This window comes from Nannobrachium achirus (genome assembly GCF_963921795.1).
Source record: "Nannobrachium achirus genome assembly, chromosome: 6".
NCBI classification, from domain to species: domain Eukaryota; kingdom Metazoa; phylum Chordata; class Actinopteri; order Myctophiformes; family Myctophidae; genus Nannobrachium; species Nannobrachium achirus.
In genome coordinates this window covers 59,274,561-59,291,820 of record NC_137815.1, presented here as the reverse complement: position 1 = coordinate 59,291,820, position 17,260 = coordinate 59,274,561, and the positions used below count along the sequence as shown (strand labels likewise).

Sequence of the window (17,260 nt, the reverse complement as noted above, 5' to 3'; positions counted from 1 at the left end):
CAGCGTAGCAGTCGCCATTTTCAAAACAGCGAAGCTTTATTGCGCATTTCCAAGAATTGTCCAGCGATGGAGTTTAAATAAAGAGCCGGATCATTTGAATAACATTCAAGGTAAAGATGGGAAGGGAAGGGAGAGCATGTACTCTGGTGTTTATGTAGTAAACCAAACCTATTCCTCGTCTTTCCTTGGTCAAATTGTGACCGTATGTTACCATGTCCTCCAGATTAGCTGCAGCAGCTAATGTTAGCATCGAAATCACTGTGCATAAAAACGCTATAATAGTGTAAAGTCCGATCTCCATATTGGTCACATTTCTAAAAAATAATAATAACAATTATAATAATAATTGTAATAATGAACACATTATGAAAGGCTAATATTTCAGAGTCTCCCTCCCTGAGCGTCTGTTGGGTAAACCTGCAGTGGTGTAAAGTAACTAAGTAAATGTACTTAAGTAATGTACTTGAGACTCAAGTCTTGAGTACAATGTTGAGGTATTTGTACTTTACTTTCCAATACTTTTCTACTCCACTAATGAATTGAGTACACAGCACCCAATGGAAACAATGCCACAGGCTTTCTTGGGAAAATCTAGCAGACCTTGTATTGTACTGTACCTTCCTGTACCTGTCTGTGCAAACTGTTAATAAGGTGTTCAATCATTAATTTTCATTTGTTTTTTATATGGAAATGACTGAAAACCTCTTTATAACTGCTTAAAAAATAAGAAGGGGAGAAAAGGCAGCTGTGTACATGTACATTGTAAATGTTTAATTCACCAACTATTTATTTGCAATGCTCTGGAAGCCCTTCTACTGTTGAATATTGAAATTAAATGTATATTGATTCGTATTTGCTTCAGAGATTAAGTGAGTTTACCAGGGAGGAGCTATTTCACAAAATGATTTCCAAAATGTATATAACATATATTTAGTATTAATGAGAATCCCAAATTCCAATATACTTGTCTAATTATAATTGTTTTATTGAATACTTTTAGTAGCAGTTTACAAAAAATAAAAAAGAATAAAATGCAAGGAAAGTACAGTTCAATACAAGGTCTGCTAAGAGGATTAAACCCATTGGGTTAATCTTATCTATATTTTGTCCCTCTCTATTCTTTGATTCTCTTATTACACAGTCAAAAGTTTAAAGTCCACACACATACTAGCCCACACAAATAAAACATTATCTAGTTAATCATCACACTTTCTCTCTGTTGACAGGGACATGGAGCTGCCCAAGTACAGTAAGCAGCTTATGCAGCAGTTGTGGACCCTGAGGAAAGAGGGACAGTTTTGTGATTGTACTGTCCTGGTAGGGGACAGTTCCCACCGTGCACACAAAGTGGTCCTCGCTGCTTCCAGCTTGCTCTTCAGGTTGCTTTCCCCTTTGTTTGACCGTTTGAGACACATTATGATAAAGTTTTCTCCTCTGACATACATCTCCTCTGATTTACAATTTAGTCATTTAGCAGAGCGACATACAGGTGTTTGTTGAACACGGGCTGGTGTCAAATAAGTATAGTAAAACAAGGTGGCTGTGGCTGACATAAATAAAGTCCTTCCCGCAGGTGGCCCTGGTTTGACACCCTCTCTCTGTTCACTGTCACTATCTAAATAAAGCAGAAATTATTTTAGGATTTTTGCTTCATCTAGATAGGATAGTGTTTGCTTTATCCGTAAAATGTTTGATACTCGCTTTTGCTAATATTTTGAAATATACTGTATTATTGTTTAATAGAACATTCAAATTTAAAAAATGTTTGACAATCCAAAGTTAATGTGCCTCTTTACATCTGTTGCAAAGGAAAATCAATATTTTACATTTAATTGTTTATTATTACATTTATTGTTTTCCTAAAGCAAAGGCTTATTTTCTTCCGTCACCCTCCTTCTCCGGCAGATCTCTTCTAGACCGCTCAGACAGTATCAACATAGACACAGCTGTTGTGTCATCCCTGGAGTTTGATTGTCTTCTGGACATGGTGTACACTGGCAAACTGCCTCCTGGCAAGCACAATGTCAGCCGGATCATCGCCGCCGCCGACAGCTTGCAGATGTTTGACGTGGCAGTGGGCTGCAAGAACATCCTCAACAGTCTCATGAACCAGCCGAAGGTCCTTTCAAAGTCAGACGACCATACGGACCCCCAGGTCCAGGCCAGCAAGCTCAACAGCGTGCAGCCTGAAGAGACACCCTCGCCCAAGAAGAAGGTTGCTTTGATCTCAGGAAAAGTTGCTGTGAAAGCTGAAAGGGCAGACGGTGAAAATGAAAGTGGGGATGAAGAGTTGGGTTCTGAATCTGCAAAGGATGAGGAGATGGAGGAGGACAGGAGGGATGAAGAGCAACCGCCCGGTGAAATCCCAGGTGATTTTCTGCTTCTCAACATCATTTAGCAGCTACTGGTTCAGAGTACCTCTAATAACTTTCCTTTGTATGGAACTATATCAAACATAAAATGACTAACGAATGCATGGAATGGGCTACAGAATAAGCACTTAAAATCAATAGTAATAAAATAGGTGCCAAGAAGTTGCTGCTGCACAGACAATGAAACACTAATAAAATACACTAGTTAAAATGGTGAAAGTCCAGGTGAGTCCAGAAGTTGTGTGTGTGTGTGTGTGTGTGTGTGTGTGTGTGTGTGTGTGTGTGTGTGTGTGTGTGTGTGTGTGTGTGTGTGTGTGTGTGTGTGTGTGTGTGTGTGTGTGTGTGCGTGCGCGCGCCCGTCCGTCCGTCCGTCCGTCCGTCCGTCCGTCCGTCCGTCCGTCCGTCCGTCCAGTTGATGAATAAGACGGTAATAAGTACATGCTGACCTCTCACAACAACAGGTACACAGACAGACCCTCAGGGGGAGATCCCTGAATCCACCAGCAGCACAAACCAAGGCACCAACAAAGAGGATGAGGAAGAAGCAGAAGAAGATGATGATGAGGGAGAAGGGGAGGAAGATGGAGAGGAAGAAAAGAAACCAAAGGAGAAGGACGGAAAAAGAAGAGTTAAAGTATTGCAGTCGGAGCAGCCTTACTCCTGTCGCTGGTGTAAGAAAGGCTTTGCCTACAAGTGTCGGTTGCTGGCGCACACCAAACGCTGCCCCATGTCACAGGAGTTCAAACACCAGTGCCCGCTGTGCTCCGAGAAGCTGGCCACGCCGCGTGCACTGCAGCGCCACCGTGCTGAGGCCCATCCGGATGCAGCACGCGTTAAGAAGAAGGCGGTGTGTGACATCTGTGGTAGAACTTTTGCACACCCCTCAGGTGAGCATGTTTCTATAAACTATGCATGGGCAATGTCTGTCGGATCACATGGCATGCATGCATGCTTTTCCTCTATACTCCCATTTGAATTTTAATGCTTTATTATTATTTCTTTCAATATATTCGAATATTCTATTAATTTATATAAAGTTATTTATAGTTATAAAATACAATACACGCACTTGCACGCATACGGGCTAAATAAAATAGTGAAATAAAATTAAATGGCTTTAATATAGGCAAATTTTAAGCCTTTCTTTTATAAGAGGAGACTAATATTAGCCCTACAACATCTTACTTGGATGTTGAGTTCATGATGAATAAAGACCGCCAACGAAACCTTCTCTGTGATGGTACTGCGAATACACACAGATACTTATTTTCTTCTGTCACCACCCAAAATACCCCTGCCATCCCTCCCGACTCCCCCCTCCTCCCACCTGTCATTCTCTCAGGGATGATTTACCACAAGCGGACGGAACACTTTGACGAGAAGCCGTTTGCGTGCGAGGAGTGCGGAGCCAAGTTCGGAGCCAACTCGTCCCTGAAGAACCACAAGCGACTGCACACCGGAGAGAAACCCTACCACTGTAAACACTGCGACATGACCTTCACTGTGGCTGCCGCCCTCGCCTACCACACCAAGAAGAAACACTCTGAGGGTACCGCTCACACACGCACGCACGCACGCACGCACACGCACACACACACACACACACACACACACAGCGAGAGCAATCAATTTAATACGTACTTACTATTGTACTAAAGCAGTGGTTCTCAACCTTTTCAGGCTGTGACCCCCAAAAGAATCATATTTTAGCTGGGGAACCCCCCCCCCCTCACGAGCACTAAGAGTTGAGACATTACATTTTGTACAACACGGTTATGTTGTGAAAATATTAGATCTACATTTGTGATAACAGCTGATCTACATGCTCACAACGCGAGGCGTGGTGAGCATGTAGATCAGCTGTTTCCACAATTTCTGCCTCTAATATTTGACAATTTGGCCAATGTTTAATTTGTCATTTTAGAGTTATTAACAACTCCTTAAATTGTTACTTTAGAAATGTGCAGATACCCTCCATACACTTAAACATGAAGTTAATCATCTGGGGACCCCCCAAAATAATTTGGGGATCCCCCTGGGGGCGTCCCGACCCACAGGTTGAGAACCACTGTTCTGAAGGTAGAGCCTTAAAATATGTATTGTGCACCTTAACAACTCATACAGTGCCAGGCGACTTTTAGAGCAACTTTCTCACTATGGGCTTCCCTGCCAAGCGACTTTGGGCGACTTTTACTTAGAAAAGGGTTAGGGTTAGGGTTAGGGTTAGGGTTTTTTTTTTTTTTGGACCCCATCAAATCTAGTGAACATGATTTCAATCGCGATTTTGCATGTTCCACCCCATACAACCCCATCTAACATACAGGGCAGCCATTTTTGTTTACATAACATGTAAAACATAATGGCTATTATCTCAAGAATGCCTGAACGGATTTCCAATCTTTTTTTTTTGTTTGAAAGCAGCCTGCACAAACATGGTGCATGATCTGTGCATGGGTGTGCATGATCTGTGCACTACAAATTACATGGAAGTCTATGGAGAGGGCTGGCACTAATGCCACTCGAGGGCATTTTTAATTGGCAGAACAAAATGTTTTTGTAATCTGGTGTGTGTGTGTGTGTGTGTGTGTGTGTGTGTGTGTGTGTGTGTGTGTGTGTGTGCGTGTGCGTGTGTGTGTGTGTGCGTGTGCGTGTGTGTGTGTGTTTCCATTTCAGGCAAGATGTACGCATGTCAGTACTGTGAGGCCCTCTTTGCCCAGTCCATTGAGCTGACTCGTCACGTGCGCACACACACAGGAGACAGGCCCTATGTGTGTCGGGAGTGTGGCAAGGGTTACAGTCAGGCCAGTGGTCTCACAGTTCACCTGCAGACCTTCCACAGTAAGAAGAAAGACAGATTGATAGACAGACACACACACACATAGATTTGCTTATATTGATCGGATTTACTTTTTGACAATATATACTGTACAATGTACATATCACCATAGACACTGTAAAGACAATAATCTTATTGTGACAATTTAATGTGATTTAAGTCACATTATTTGCAGATGTAAATGTAAGGACTACATAGTGCATTACGAGTATTAGGCCTATGATATTGTAATATTTAGCATTATATATTTGTCACTCCAAATGATAAAATTTAAAAATATTCAAATATGTCTAATAATGTCTTAAAATATTGCATAACTTAAACACCAAGCTGCATTGGACACATTTGCAAAGACCTTAGTTGAATCCATCGTGTGCACTGCCTTTTAAAAGTTAGGATTTATATACAGTACAATACACATCGCTGCTTTTTGGGTAACCACTCTGACACACCCATCAAATGAGAGAAAACTTGTCTCAAATTCTGTTGCACACTGTTTTAAGGAAATGTCTTTCAACCCAGAAAACATAAACAACGTGTCAATGGTTAAATCGGTATAATCCCATCACAATTGGTTTGTAGCCAGCAGTGCTAGTTAAAGGTGTCCACCTGTCCATTGGATATGTGTATAGGAAACGCCAAAAAGGGGAAATATCTTCTTGACCCAAAAATGGGTCCTGACCCATTTTTTGGGTTTAACACACTGCTTTAACATCTTTGACTTTGATTGGGCAATCAGTATGTTTGTGTTCCACTCCCACACGTGTCAGACATTTCAGAGCCACACGACTGTCAGAAGTGCCGCCTTAGCTTCTCCTCGCTGGAGGACCACCGGCAGCACATCCAGGAATGCCACCCCAAAGACTTCAAGTCCTCCTTGGGCTGTCCCGTCTGCAACAAGATGTTCACCAGCACCGCCCTGTTGGAGAAGCACAAGAGCACGCACGCCGGCAGCAAGCCCTTTCACTGTGACATCTGCCTCAAGTCCTACCAGGTTAATTGTGAACCACTTAAATCCCATATACTTCAACGACCAGGGTCCCCCCAGAGTTTTATACTGGGTCTGCTTCTTTTTTTGTCCTGCACCAGGGGTCTCCAAGTGGTTCATGGACCATTCACTAGTGCAGTGGTTCTCAACCTTTTCAGGCCGTGACCCCCAAAAGAATCATATTTTAGCTGGGGACCCCCCCACCCTGACGAGCACTAAGAGTTGAGACATTACATTTTGTACAACACGGTTGGTTCTATTGTGAAAATAGCAGATCTACATGCTCACAACACCTTGCAATGCGAGACGTTGTGAGCATGTAGATCGGCTATTTTCACAATTTCTGCCTCTAATATTTGACAATTTGGCCAATGTTTAATTTGTTATTTTAGAGGTATTAACAAGTCCTTAAATTGTCACTTGCAGATACCCTCCATACACTTAAACTTGTTTGTCGGTTTGTTTACTGAAAAAAATTTAATCATCTGGGGATCCCCCAAAATAATTCACCGACCCACAGGTCGGTGAACACCAATTTATAAAAGAATCATGACCATTATATATCAGGCAAGCGTGAACGTGAAAAACTATCAACCCCATTGTGGCACACACCTGAGACTCACATCTGTTTGAGCAGCTTTGTGATGAAATGGACACAGGACACAAGCGCCTTCTCAGACGGTTATCCAAGGGTAGATTGCTGGCTACTGTTTGAGTTTAACACGTGAACCGCTGCAGGTTTCCTTTTTTTTACTTTCTTTTTAAGAACACGCTGGCAGAACATTTCAATGACGAGGAAAGGAATGGGTCGCAAAACACGTGCTTACCTCTGCCACATGTTCAACCTGCTCATTAATCTGTCTGAGGCTAGAATGGCAACTGAAGGAGATCTACTTGCAGATCCATAAGCTCACAACGCATTGCATCAACAACGCATTGTAGACCTAATAGACCTTCCTTATCCCAGCAGGTGTGCAATCACATAGTGTCGCTGTCAATGAAGTACGAGCATTACTTCCCAACTACCAAAGACCCACTATGTGTAAATGAAGGAACAAACCAGTGAAATTATTTTTCATAAAAGCGACAACGATTTGCAGTTACAAAATATACTCATAAGAATAGAGGAAAAAACTAATGAAGATATCCGGTAACAGGGCAACAATAGAAACTATATGCATAAGTATTGAAGATAGTAACATTCTATATACGTTGTTGTTGAGTAATTAATATAGATTTACATGTACATATTGAATATTATATTTCTATCTGCGACCCCCGCAAACCAACCTGGTGGACCACAAAAATATTTATTAAAGTTGTTCATGGTGCAAAAAAAAAAAAAATTAAATATGTGATGCTATTTTAGCTGAATGTTTGCCCCAGAATAGGGACAGTAGGGTTCATATGGTTAAGTTAACTTTGAAAATGTGAAAAAGGACCAGTAAGGATCCAATTTCTTAATACCTTGATTAAGTAAAACTATCATTTGCTGTGTGTGATCTTCTAATGGTGGAGTCAGTGGTATCAAGCAGGGGTGCATCTCTCCACTCCGACATGTCTCCATTCCGACACTAACCATATCTCTAACCCTAACCCTAAACTTAACCCCTATGGGAGTGTCGCCACTCCGACAATAAGAAGTCAATTTCGGAGTGGTGACATGTCGGAATGGAGAGAGCCTCCCATCAAGCAGATCCCTAACTGCTTTGTTGCCTATCGAGCGACAGACTAGTTCTCATTAAGTGAGGAATACTAGCTTTGTATATCATGAAAAGAGATACGTAACAAAATACAATACAGCTGGCGGGTGGTGCGTTTAGTGGACACCTCATCTGGATGAGCATGTTTGTTCAGATGATCATAGTCAACCTAAGGCATGATGTCCATCTTTCCATTCACAGCAACTGTCAGGTCTGTGGTACCACAACCGGACCACCCACCCAGAGATATTTCTGAACCAGACCAACAGACACCTGAAGCCCCTGGTCCAGTGTGAAGTCTGCTTCAAGTTCTTCCCCAATGCGGCCAGCCTGACCAGGCACCATGAGGCAGATCATGCAGGTAAGAGTGAATACATTCTGGAGATGTGCTTTCGTTTGCATGTACAGACACGTCTGCTGGTAATACAAGATAGATCCTATAGTACATTTTTTGAAGCGGTGAAAGCCGCTTCCAAGGTGTGGCTTTGTCTGTCCCGTACATGTCCCGTGCATCTCCGCGCTGTGATTGGTTAGTTTTGTCTGTCCCGTGCATGTCCAGAATGAAGAATTGAGGAATGGCCAAGCTTCACATGACAATTTGGCTCTCCAGACAAAATCATTCATTCATTCAGAACTAGAACTAAAGCACATAGAAAGTATAGATCACAGAATGTATAGATCTAGAACACATAGAATACAAATTCACCGCTTCACTTCGAACCGAGGTTTGATTTTTAATGAAGGTGAGGATTTCGGGTGGAGACCTGTGTTGCATGACATTTACACCCTCTCTGCCCTCTGTATCTTCTCTACAAAAATGGCAAAATTTGCACAATACAATTTCTGTCTCCATTCTTCAGAACAATAGTAATACACACCAGTGTGTGTATATATATATTATGTGTCACAGCATCTTTGTAAATGCTACCTGTTGGTTTCTCTGTTCCAGCGCCAGTGGTCTCAGGAGTGCGCTGCCCATTCTGCCCAGGCGTGTTCCCCAGCGAGGAAGAGCTGCAGGAGCACAACAAGAACCGGCACCCCAGTCTGGAGGGCGCGGTCTTTGGCTGTTCCCTCTGCCCCACGGTCTGTGCCTCCCAGCACCTGCTCCAGGAGCACTTCCTGACCTGTCACATGGCAGCGGCAGCAGATGAACAGGCGGAGCAGGGGGGAGGCGAGGAGCAGGAATCCATGTCCCATGCAGTAAGCCTTGAGTGTTGTTCATTTACGGATTAGGCTTTATACGTATGAACTATGATCTATGATCATGTTCAAGGACCATACTGGTGGTACCACTCGTACTACCTCTATTTGAAAAGTAAAGCAAAATAGTTTTATGCATCGATTATTCAAGTAATAACGTAACTGATTCAATAATCTGAGAATTAACCTAAACCAAAGTACACTCAGTCACAGTGTTACTTGTAAGTAAGTACTACTTACTAAGTAAGTACTAGTAGCCTAATTACTAGAGTGCTACTTGGGTTCATTCTCATATACATTATTGTATTAATGACTTGAATGATTACTGTACTTCAATACTTTAAATATAATGAGTATATATATTTTATAGACTTTACATTTGACGTAGATGTACTGTACTACGACAGTGGTGTTGTTTATTTATAGATTCTTTTGAATACAGGCTATGTAGTAAGGTGTTTGACTCTCTTCTGTCTTATTGTGTATTGCTTATTGAATGTATCCCAATTAGCCTACACCTTAGTCTATAAATGACATACAACATACAATAAAAGACCTAAAACATACAATTAAGTAAAGAGAAGTTAAATGTGCTTGTTTGTCGTGCCATGTCTGCTGTTATCCAGACAGAGCAGTCGGCCAGTGAGGGGGCAGAGACCAACATCTCTCCGGACCAGTCACAGATTGACGGCTCCCAGCAGGTGCTAGTGGCCCTGGGAGACAGAGAGGACGGGGGTCCGTCCTCGGAGGTGGTGGAGGTCAACGTGGATGACCTGCTGAACGGGACAGTCACCTTCATTTGTGGAGATAACCAGTGACCTCTCAACCCGGAACTCTGACATAAACTTTAATTTACTTTTGTTTTTCTGGCATGGCTCTGTTTGTTGGAAGCTAGCCATCTAGAAGAATCAAAATGTCTTCTGCACGCTGCCAGTAGGAAAAGAAAGTACCTCCTCACATCTTTTTCACAATTATGTTTTATATAATTTGCTTTATTTTCAACTTTCAATTAATCATGGAAGTCAATGACAGTTGGATCTCGAGTCATACATCATAAATACCGTATGCACTTCATAGATGACCGACTTCAAAGATTGACCACATGTAGTCAGAGATCCACATGAAGCCACACCGTTGATCCCGTCTTGTTTTTTCAAGTTTTTCTCCTAACGTGATTAAAGGTTCAGATCGTCAAGAACTTTTCACAAGAGCCATGAAGACGATTCTGTCAATGTGATATTGATGTTCTGTACGTTATTGAGCTTGACATGTGATGATGACAAACGAAAGAAGATGTTCAGTTATACGGTTGTTGTAAAGTATTTGAGAAAGCGAGACACGAATTTGGGGTTAGGCCAACTAAATATACAGAATGGTTTTTAAAAACTATTTGGTGGACTGTTATGGTTGTAATAGGTACACTGCATAATTAGTCAATGACAAACAAAATGGTCAAAATTCAAATGCATTTATTTGTTCAGCACAAAAGATTTCACAGAAACCAAGACTTTTTGTTATTCTTTGTTAAAGGAGAAAATAAGTGAAAATGAAATCTTGTCAGCTATTCCTCCTGAAAGAAACACTCAAATTATTAAATTAAGCATGTAAGTTCTAAGAGTAAACGTGTAATCAGTGGAGTGATGTACAGTGTTGTAGGCTATAGCTTACTGGGAAATTGGGGTCTGGAAAAGTGGCAAATAAAATTATTACATCATGAACCGTTATTACATTTTGAGCAGTGTTGAGGTGCTTAAAACTTTAAGTCGAGAAACATTTCTATATTTCTTATAATTGGCCCTGCTATTATTTTAAATATAGTATTGTATATTTGTCACAAATAATGACCTTTAGCAGCATACAGTACATCAGATTAAACACCAACACAACCTTAAAACACAGTAAACAGATAAAACAGATCGAAAAAAAGTGTTTTAGCCGTTAACAATAGCGTGCGGTTACACCAAACTTTGAGGGTGGATTCTGCCAATGCTTTACAATGGGAACGGGGTGTTGTTTTTTTTACCACCCGCATAGCCAGAATTAATGTTTATTTCTAGCCATATTTCTAAAATATTTAAAACTGAAAATAAAAGGTGGTGTCAATGCTGCCATCTACAGGCGGAAATTAGCCCACTATCCCCACCTAAAAACACCCTCAGGCAAGCCCATTGTAGTCACAACAACCCCCAACCAACTTTGGGTGATTTTCAAATGTTTAAGTAGGTGGGGACAGCTAGGCTGAAAGAGCGTTTTATTACTCTTTTAAACAGTCACAAATTCCACAGAGGTGTTCAAGAATGTTTTTGTTTGTGATCACCTTTGATCACACACATTGAACACATTGAGCACAAATAACTTAGTCTCCAGATGCTCGATCTTTAAATAAATATAAGGTAAAACATAGTAAATATAATAGTAAAACAGTTGACCTACAGATGAACTGGTAGCGTATGACTAAACAGTGACAAAGGTTTTTGTTGCATAAGCGCAGATCACTTATTGCTTATCACTTATGGTGCTGGTATGTCAGTACATCCAACAGGTCTTTGTGCATTCAAGTGGTTATTGTAACACATTTCTAAAAATAACCCACATTGATGACTGCTTCACAAGGAGCTAGCAAATAGCATCTACGTGTAGTTGTATCACAAAACAAGATGAGCATCACACATGCCTTCACTGGCTGAAAGGGGACACCTAGGAGCCTTTTCACAGCAGGAATGTTGACGTTAATTGTGGGCGTTTCATTTAGGTGTTGAAACACGCACAATTAATGTTAGTACTTCGGCTGTGTCTGTGTTATTTACACACTGAAATATCTACAGTGAGATGGTCTAGACGAGTACGGTAAAAAAAGAGAAGGCCTAATGGAAAACAAAGGGGTCGTATTTCTGCCTCAACCGAAACAATAAGTCGCAGACGCAGTAGCTCAGCAGCTAAAGTTGCAAAGGCAGACAACGCAAAACCAGTCACAACCAGGAGAATAAATACTAATTCAAATGAGAGCTACGATACTGTCATCAACAGTCATGTTCACTGCTTTCCCCTATTACTAATGCCACTAGCTTTGCGCTCTTTGGGGACACCAGTCTAAATACAGTGGTGTCTCTGAGCCCATTTTCTCTGCTGGATAAATACTGTATGTGCAACTGTGGCTCCAAAGAGACCATCAGACAAAGAAACCAAGCCACAGAGACATTCATGTGCAAGTTGTGCCTTCAGTAGTCGGTCAGTGTTTCCAGTCCATGTCCCAGTACATTCAGTGTGTTATGTTCACAAAATATTAAATTATTTTAACTCAGTATTTTTACTTTGGGCATGTGCCTATTTTGGGGGCATTTCTATCACCTCATTACATAGTTATTTGGAACACGGTTTTTCAGAATTTCCCAGAGACAAAACATAACTTTCCACTGGTGGGGATAAAGCGTTAAAGGGACAGCCAAATGATACAAAGCATCCTCTCCTAGCTGGTGATGATCTTCTTGCGCGGGAGGTAGGCGTTTGTAATCTGGTTCATGACCACCAGAGCCGGGAAGAGGGGGAGCAGGACAAAGGCCCACCATGCGACTCCCTTCACCGTCGCCTGGAACCAGTCGGAGAACATGGCGGACACCACAGTCACTGTGGCCAGCAGGTAGACTACAAGGCCGCAGGTGGCGTGATACAGCTTCAGCCGGGGAGGGGAGGCCACCCGCAGCAGCTTGGGGAAGAGCAGGAACACACCACAGGTTGCTTGGAGGAAGGTGGCGGCCAGGGTGCCCACACCCAGCAGGCTGTGCCAGGTGACCAGGTGGGGACGCTCCGAGACATTCTTGCTGGCCACCATGAAGCCTGCACCGGTGACTGCCGTAATGAGGACCAGCGCCTGGCAGAACCAGTGGAGGCGCACTTTACCCAGACGGGACTTGAAGCAGAAGGGGGATCCCTCCATAGAGAAGAGGAGGATGCCTTCGGTCATTAGCAGGCAGTACTGAGGAAGCAGGGAAAGGATGACAGGAGACAATTCATGTGTGGTCCTCTCTAGTATATACAGTAGATACAACGCCATTTAATATAAAAGTACATTGATTGATATTGATTGATCATGTACATACTGTACGTGATCATTATATTACAAGTATTGCATATCTGTCTAAAGAATAAAGCACAAACGCTTGAGCTTATTTCCATTATGGTCCCGAGTACAAATTTGTGAAACTGAGTAATGTGTTTAGGGGTAGCAGAATCAGCTTTATTGTAGTCTCTCGAGGACAGACTTCATACTCTGCATAGAAAAGGACAAAGGGACCCTTTCTTCGACGATGGCTGGCCAGATTGGCTTTATTGTCACATCATAGGTTTACAGAAGTAAAGAAGGGGGTGAAATCCTTTTGTGCATTGTTCCCATTGTATCGTTATTTATATAAACATTTGTGTTTTCTGTGAAAGTAATCAAAAGTAATCAAAAATAACATTTGTATTATGTGAAAGTAATCAAAAGTTATGTGAATAACTATGTGTGGATTTAAAATGTAAAATAGTTTTTCCTTGGTCAGTTAAATCTATCCATAACTTTGAGATATCTTGCTAAATACAGACAGATAAGTGAACAAACAGGGGCAAAAACATTACCTTGTCGGTACTGAACTACTACAAAAGTAGTGAATATAGCCATCTACAAGCTTTCACTATTTGTTACATTTTATACATTTATGGATTTGTTTATTTGAACATTTCTGAATTTCTTTTGAATAAATGAAGCATAGCGTTAGTTTAGGCAGGACACGCGAGTCTTGCCCGCGAGAGAGATCCTTTCCCCATCCATAGATCTGCTGATCATTACATCACACTGTCATAATCCAATCAGAGCTCACACCCTGTAAGGGAGGCTCCTTTAAATACGACTTGCATTCACAATAGCTCTGCTCGTCTTGGATCCAAAGCTTCGGATCCGCTGCTGCTTTAGCTGCCTCCTCCACCTCAGCCTCCACCTTTTGAACCTTTTCATAGGCTCAAATACTTGTGATTTTATGTCTGCTGATTCAAGCTAATATGTCAATGTATTGCTATTGTACTACTATTGTATCCCTATGGGGGGTTTTGCTTAAAGTTCCCTGATTTTGCATAGCAAGCATGCATGTACAAAATTCAGGGAACATAAATGCCAAGTTTAACTGTATTCCATTTGTTGCAATAAATGGTTAAATCTACTTTGACGTGAGTGTTCCAGACTAAATTATGTTTATTTTTTGTAATTTGTGAAATATGTGTTTTATTTTATATTCACTCACAACCCATAAAAATGGGTCCCGGCTACTGACCCAGTGTTTGGGAAACAATGCTCTATGTACAGTACTGTATGTATGTATACATCAAGACACTTGGCTGTACTGCACCTACATGCACAAGCTACTTAAATACTCAGCCCCACCTATTACAGTTACAGTTTAGGCATTTAGCAGACGCTTTTAATCCAAAGCGATTCACAATAAGCAGATAAAACATCACAATAATAAACAATATTATTATTGTGAATAAACTATTACATCATAGATGTACACATTTCCACCCTCCCCCATAGGCCACCTCACTATACTAGGCAGCATTCTAGGTCAGCTTGTAACAGAATAGCTCTTGGTAACATCACAGTGCCCAGGGCATTTGAAGTCAGCCAGGCAGTCATCATGCGACACCCTGTTCCAAACTCCACTATCCATTATTCACAACGGAGAGAAGGGATGGAGAAGCAAAGAAAGGGAGCAGGGACATGGTGCAGAGATATTAAAGGGAAGAAAGTGATGGTATATGATCAGTAATGTAGGACAGGGTGGTGCAGTTGTTTGACTTGAGAAACCATCTTGTAACAATAAAGTCACAGTGAGTCAAACCTTCCCAAAAGTGTCCTTGAACAAGACACCATCACCTGCTCATCCTTGGTTTTTGTTACTCTGGATATTAGCATTGGCGTGTTTGTTTTCTTAGTGGCTAGTGTACGGTACACCGAGTTAAAGCTAGGGATGGGACGATATGTTATATTATCGTTTATTGTGTTAAAAAAACGCGTATCGTGGAGATTTAATTTATCGTGATATCGCCCTCCGTCATGCACTGGGATCAATTCACCTTTTATTTGCCGAGCTGCATATCCTGCATATCTGCATATATTTTGATAGGCCTACAGTCTTTTTTTCACTCTCTTTTTCACTCTCTATCAAATGTCTTTGCCAAAAAATAGCCGATTTACAAGCTCACAACGTGACTTGTTGTGAGCTTGTAGATCTGCAATTTTTTTGGCATATGTTCCGGCCCAGGATAATGGATTTTGATTGTCGGGATAATATTGTAAATCACGATTTATTTTGTCACAATAATCGTGCTATGAAATATTTATATCGTCCCATCCCTAAAGCGTGGGCATAATAGGGTAGGTCTCCTGGTGCAGGTTAGAACTAGAAAGATGCAATTGGAAATTGCAAGTGTGGTTACCGTTGACTCTAATGGGGAGCCAATCACATAGGGGGAAAAGGATGACATCACAATATCAAGGTATCGTGATGTCTGATTGGGTGAAGAGTTAGTTACATCAGATGATGAGAAAAAAAGAAAACGACAAGAACAATATTCGGGGCAACAACACTAATAATTATTAACGGACAGAGATAAACTAAATTGCAAGTGAGGTTGCACTGACGCAAGTGGCAAGGAATCCACTGGGAACTGAATTCCGTCTAACCATGTATATTATATATTGTGAGTGTGATGTCATGTGAAGCATGACAACAGTGTGTGAAGCATGACCAGAAGCTTCACTTTTACGTTTGTGCAAAGATTTACTAAAAGCAGCTTCACTTTGCAGACAGAACAAGTGTGTTGCAACCACACTAAAAGTTAAAACATGCCACACCAGGTGATCCCAGAAAAAAACGACCATATTTTGCCACAAAAGTAATATTTTTTTTTATAGTTTTACGTATAAGGTCAGTGTGAAGTAGGCTTACAATACCTGTGTGTGTGTGTGTGTGTGTGTGTGTGTGTGTGTGTGTGTGTGTGTGTGTGTGTGTGTGTGTGTGTGTGTGAGTGTGTGTGTGTGTGTGTGTGTGTGTGAGTGTGTGTGAGGGAGAGAGAGATATGTGTGACTGTGAACTTACTGCAACAGACATACACACTGGATGCCAGGAAAACAGACCTAAAATGAAAGAAATAAAATCTTATAAAACTGTAGAGAACAGAATAGGCTCCCAACCCAGATTTGGCTCAAACAAAGGGTTAAATTCGTTATCCTGCTATGCCACAAAAATGTGGAATGCCATACCAGCGGCCCAAACTCCCTACTCCCCTTTAAAAACTACAGGTGGTTGCAACTCGAAACCGTTAAAGGAAAAAAAGGGAAAAAAAGGGGGAAAAAAGTAAAATAAATAAATAAAGACAAAGCTTATAGCCTAGCCTATTACCTCCCCTTGGGATGGTTTGCATAGTGTTGTATTTGTCTGTCGTATAATGTTGTACAAGTTTAAAAAAAAAAGGACCCCAATTTAAACAAGCCTAAAAGCTTTCTTGTGTTGTGGTCTATATCCTTATTAGTTACCCTTGTATCAGTGAGTGAACTGTATTGTCCTGTACCCTTTCCAGTGCAAACTTCGAATAAAGTATTCCAAGCAATCAATCAAACCAACATCAAATAATATGGTTTCGCCATCAGAGTTCAAAATGACTCCACATCTTAGTGAAATGGTGGGTTAAGGGTTATAAATCAATGACAGTGCTTACTTGTTCCAGGACGGGACAGGAGTGATATGAGGACGGTCAGGCCCAGGGCGGTGACATGAGTCGCTATCACCGACACCCTCCGCATCCACGCGTACAGCCAGAACTCACTCATCACCAGCCCCTCTCCTACCGGGCTGTACTCCACATCCGACCGCATCTCCCGCTGTCTCCGGCAGCACCGCTACCTGCAGATGATGACTGGTCCCATACTGACACACTGCGCGAATTTTGACTTATTACTACATTGAGAGACTTTAGAGGAATGTGCTCAAATAAAGCAAGCAGTGCGATCAACCGAAATGTGTTGTCTTTCAGTCGGCCAAAGAGACAGTGGATGCGACGACATCTTCACTCAGTAAACATTTCTAGTTGCTCCAAACTGTGATCGGTCTTTTCCGCCGTCGGATTAAAG

At 41.6% G+C, this 17,260-nt stretch overlaps 2 protein-coding genes across 3 annotated transcripts; one reads left to right on the top strand and one right to left on the bottom strand.

Annotated features, from left to right (window-relative positions):
• Positions 1–10,848, top strand: zbtb40 (zinc finger and BTB domain containing 40). 2 transcript variants are annotated; one of them, XM_080727707.1, is made up of 10 exons: positions 1–110; positions 1,227–1,379; positions 1,906–2,369; positions 2,834–3,259; positions 3,715–3,921; positions 5,046–5,210; positions 5,979–6,202; positions 8,101–8,260; positions 8,849–9,099; positions 9,726–10,848. In XM_080727707.1, the coding sequence occupies exons 2-10, from the start codon at positions 1,231–1,233 to the stop codon at positions 9,915–9,917; spliced, it is 2,238 nt and encodes a 745-aa protein (XP_080583833.1). In that variant the 5' UTR covers positions 1–110; positions 1,227–1,230; the 3' UTR covers positions 9,918–10,848. The 2 variants fall into 2 exon arrangements, with proteins under 2 accessions (XP_080583833.1, XP_080583834.1); XM_080727708.1 differs by lacking the exon at positions 1–110 and having other exon boundaries at positions 1,270–1,379; positions 1,917–2,369.
• Positions 10,849–12,565: 1,717 nt separating this feature from the next.
• On the bottom strand, positions 12,566–17,005 carry cyb561d1 (cytochrome b561 family, member D1; the record flags this gene model as incomplete). Its single annotated transcript, XM_080728330.1, has 3 exons — positions 12,566–13,072; positions 16,230–16,267; positions 16,849–17,005. 3 exons carry the CDS (start codon positions 17,003–17,005, stop codon positions 12,566–12,568), a joined length of 702 nt encoding a protein of 233 aa, XP_080584456.1.
• Between the last annotated feature and the right edge of the window lie 255 nt (positions 17,006–17,260).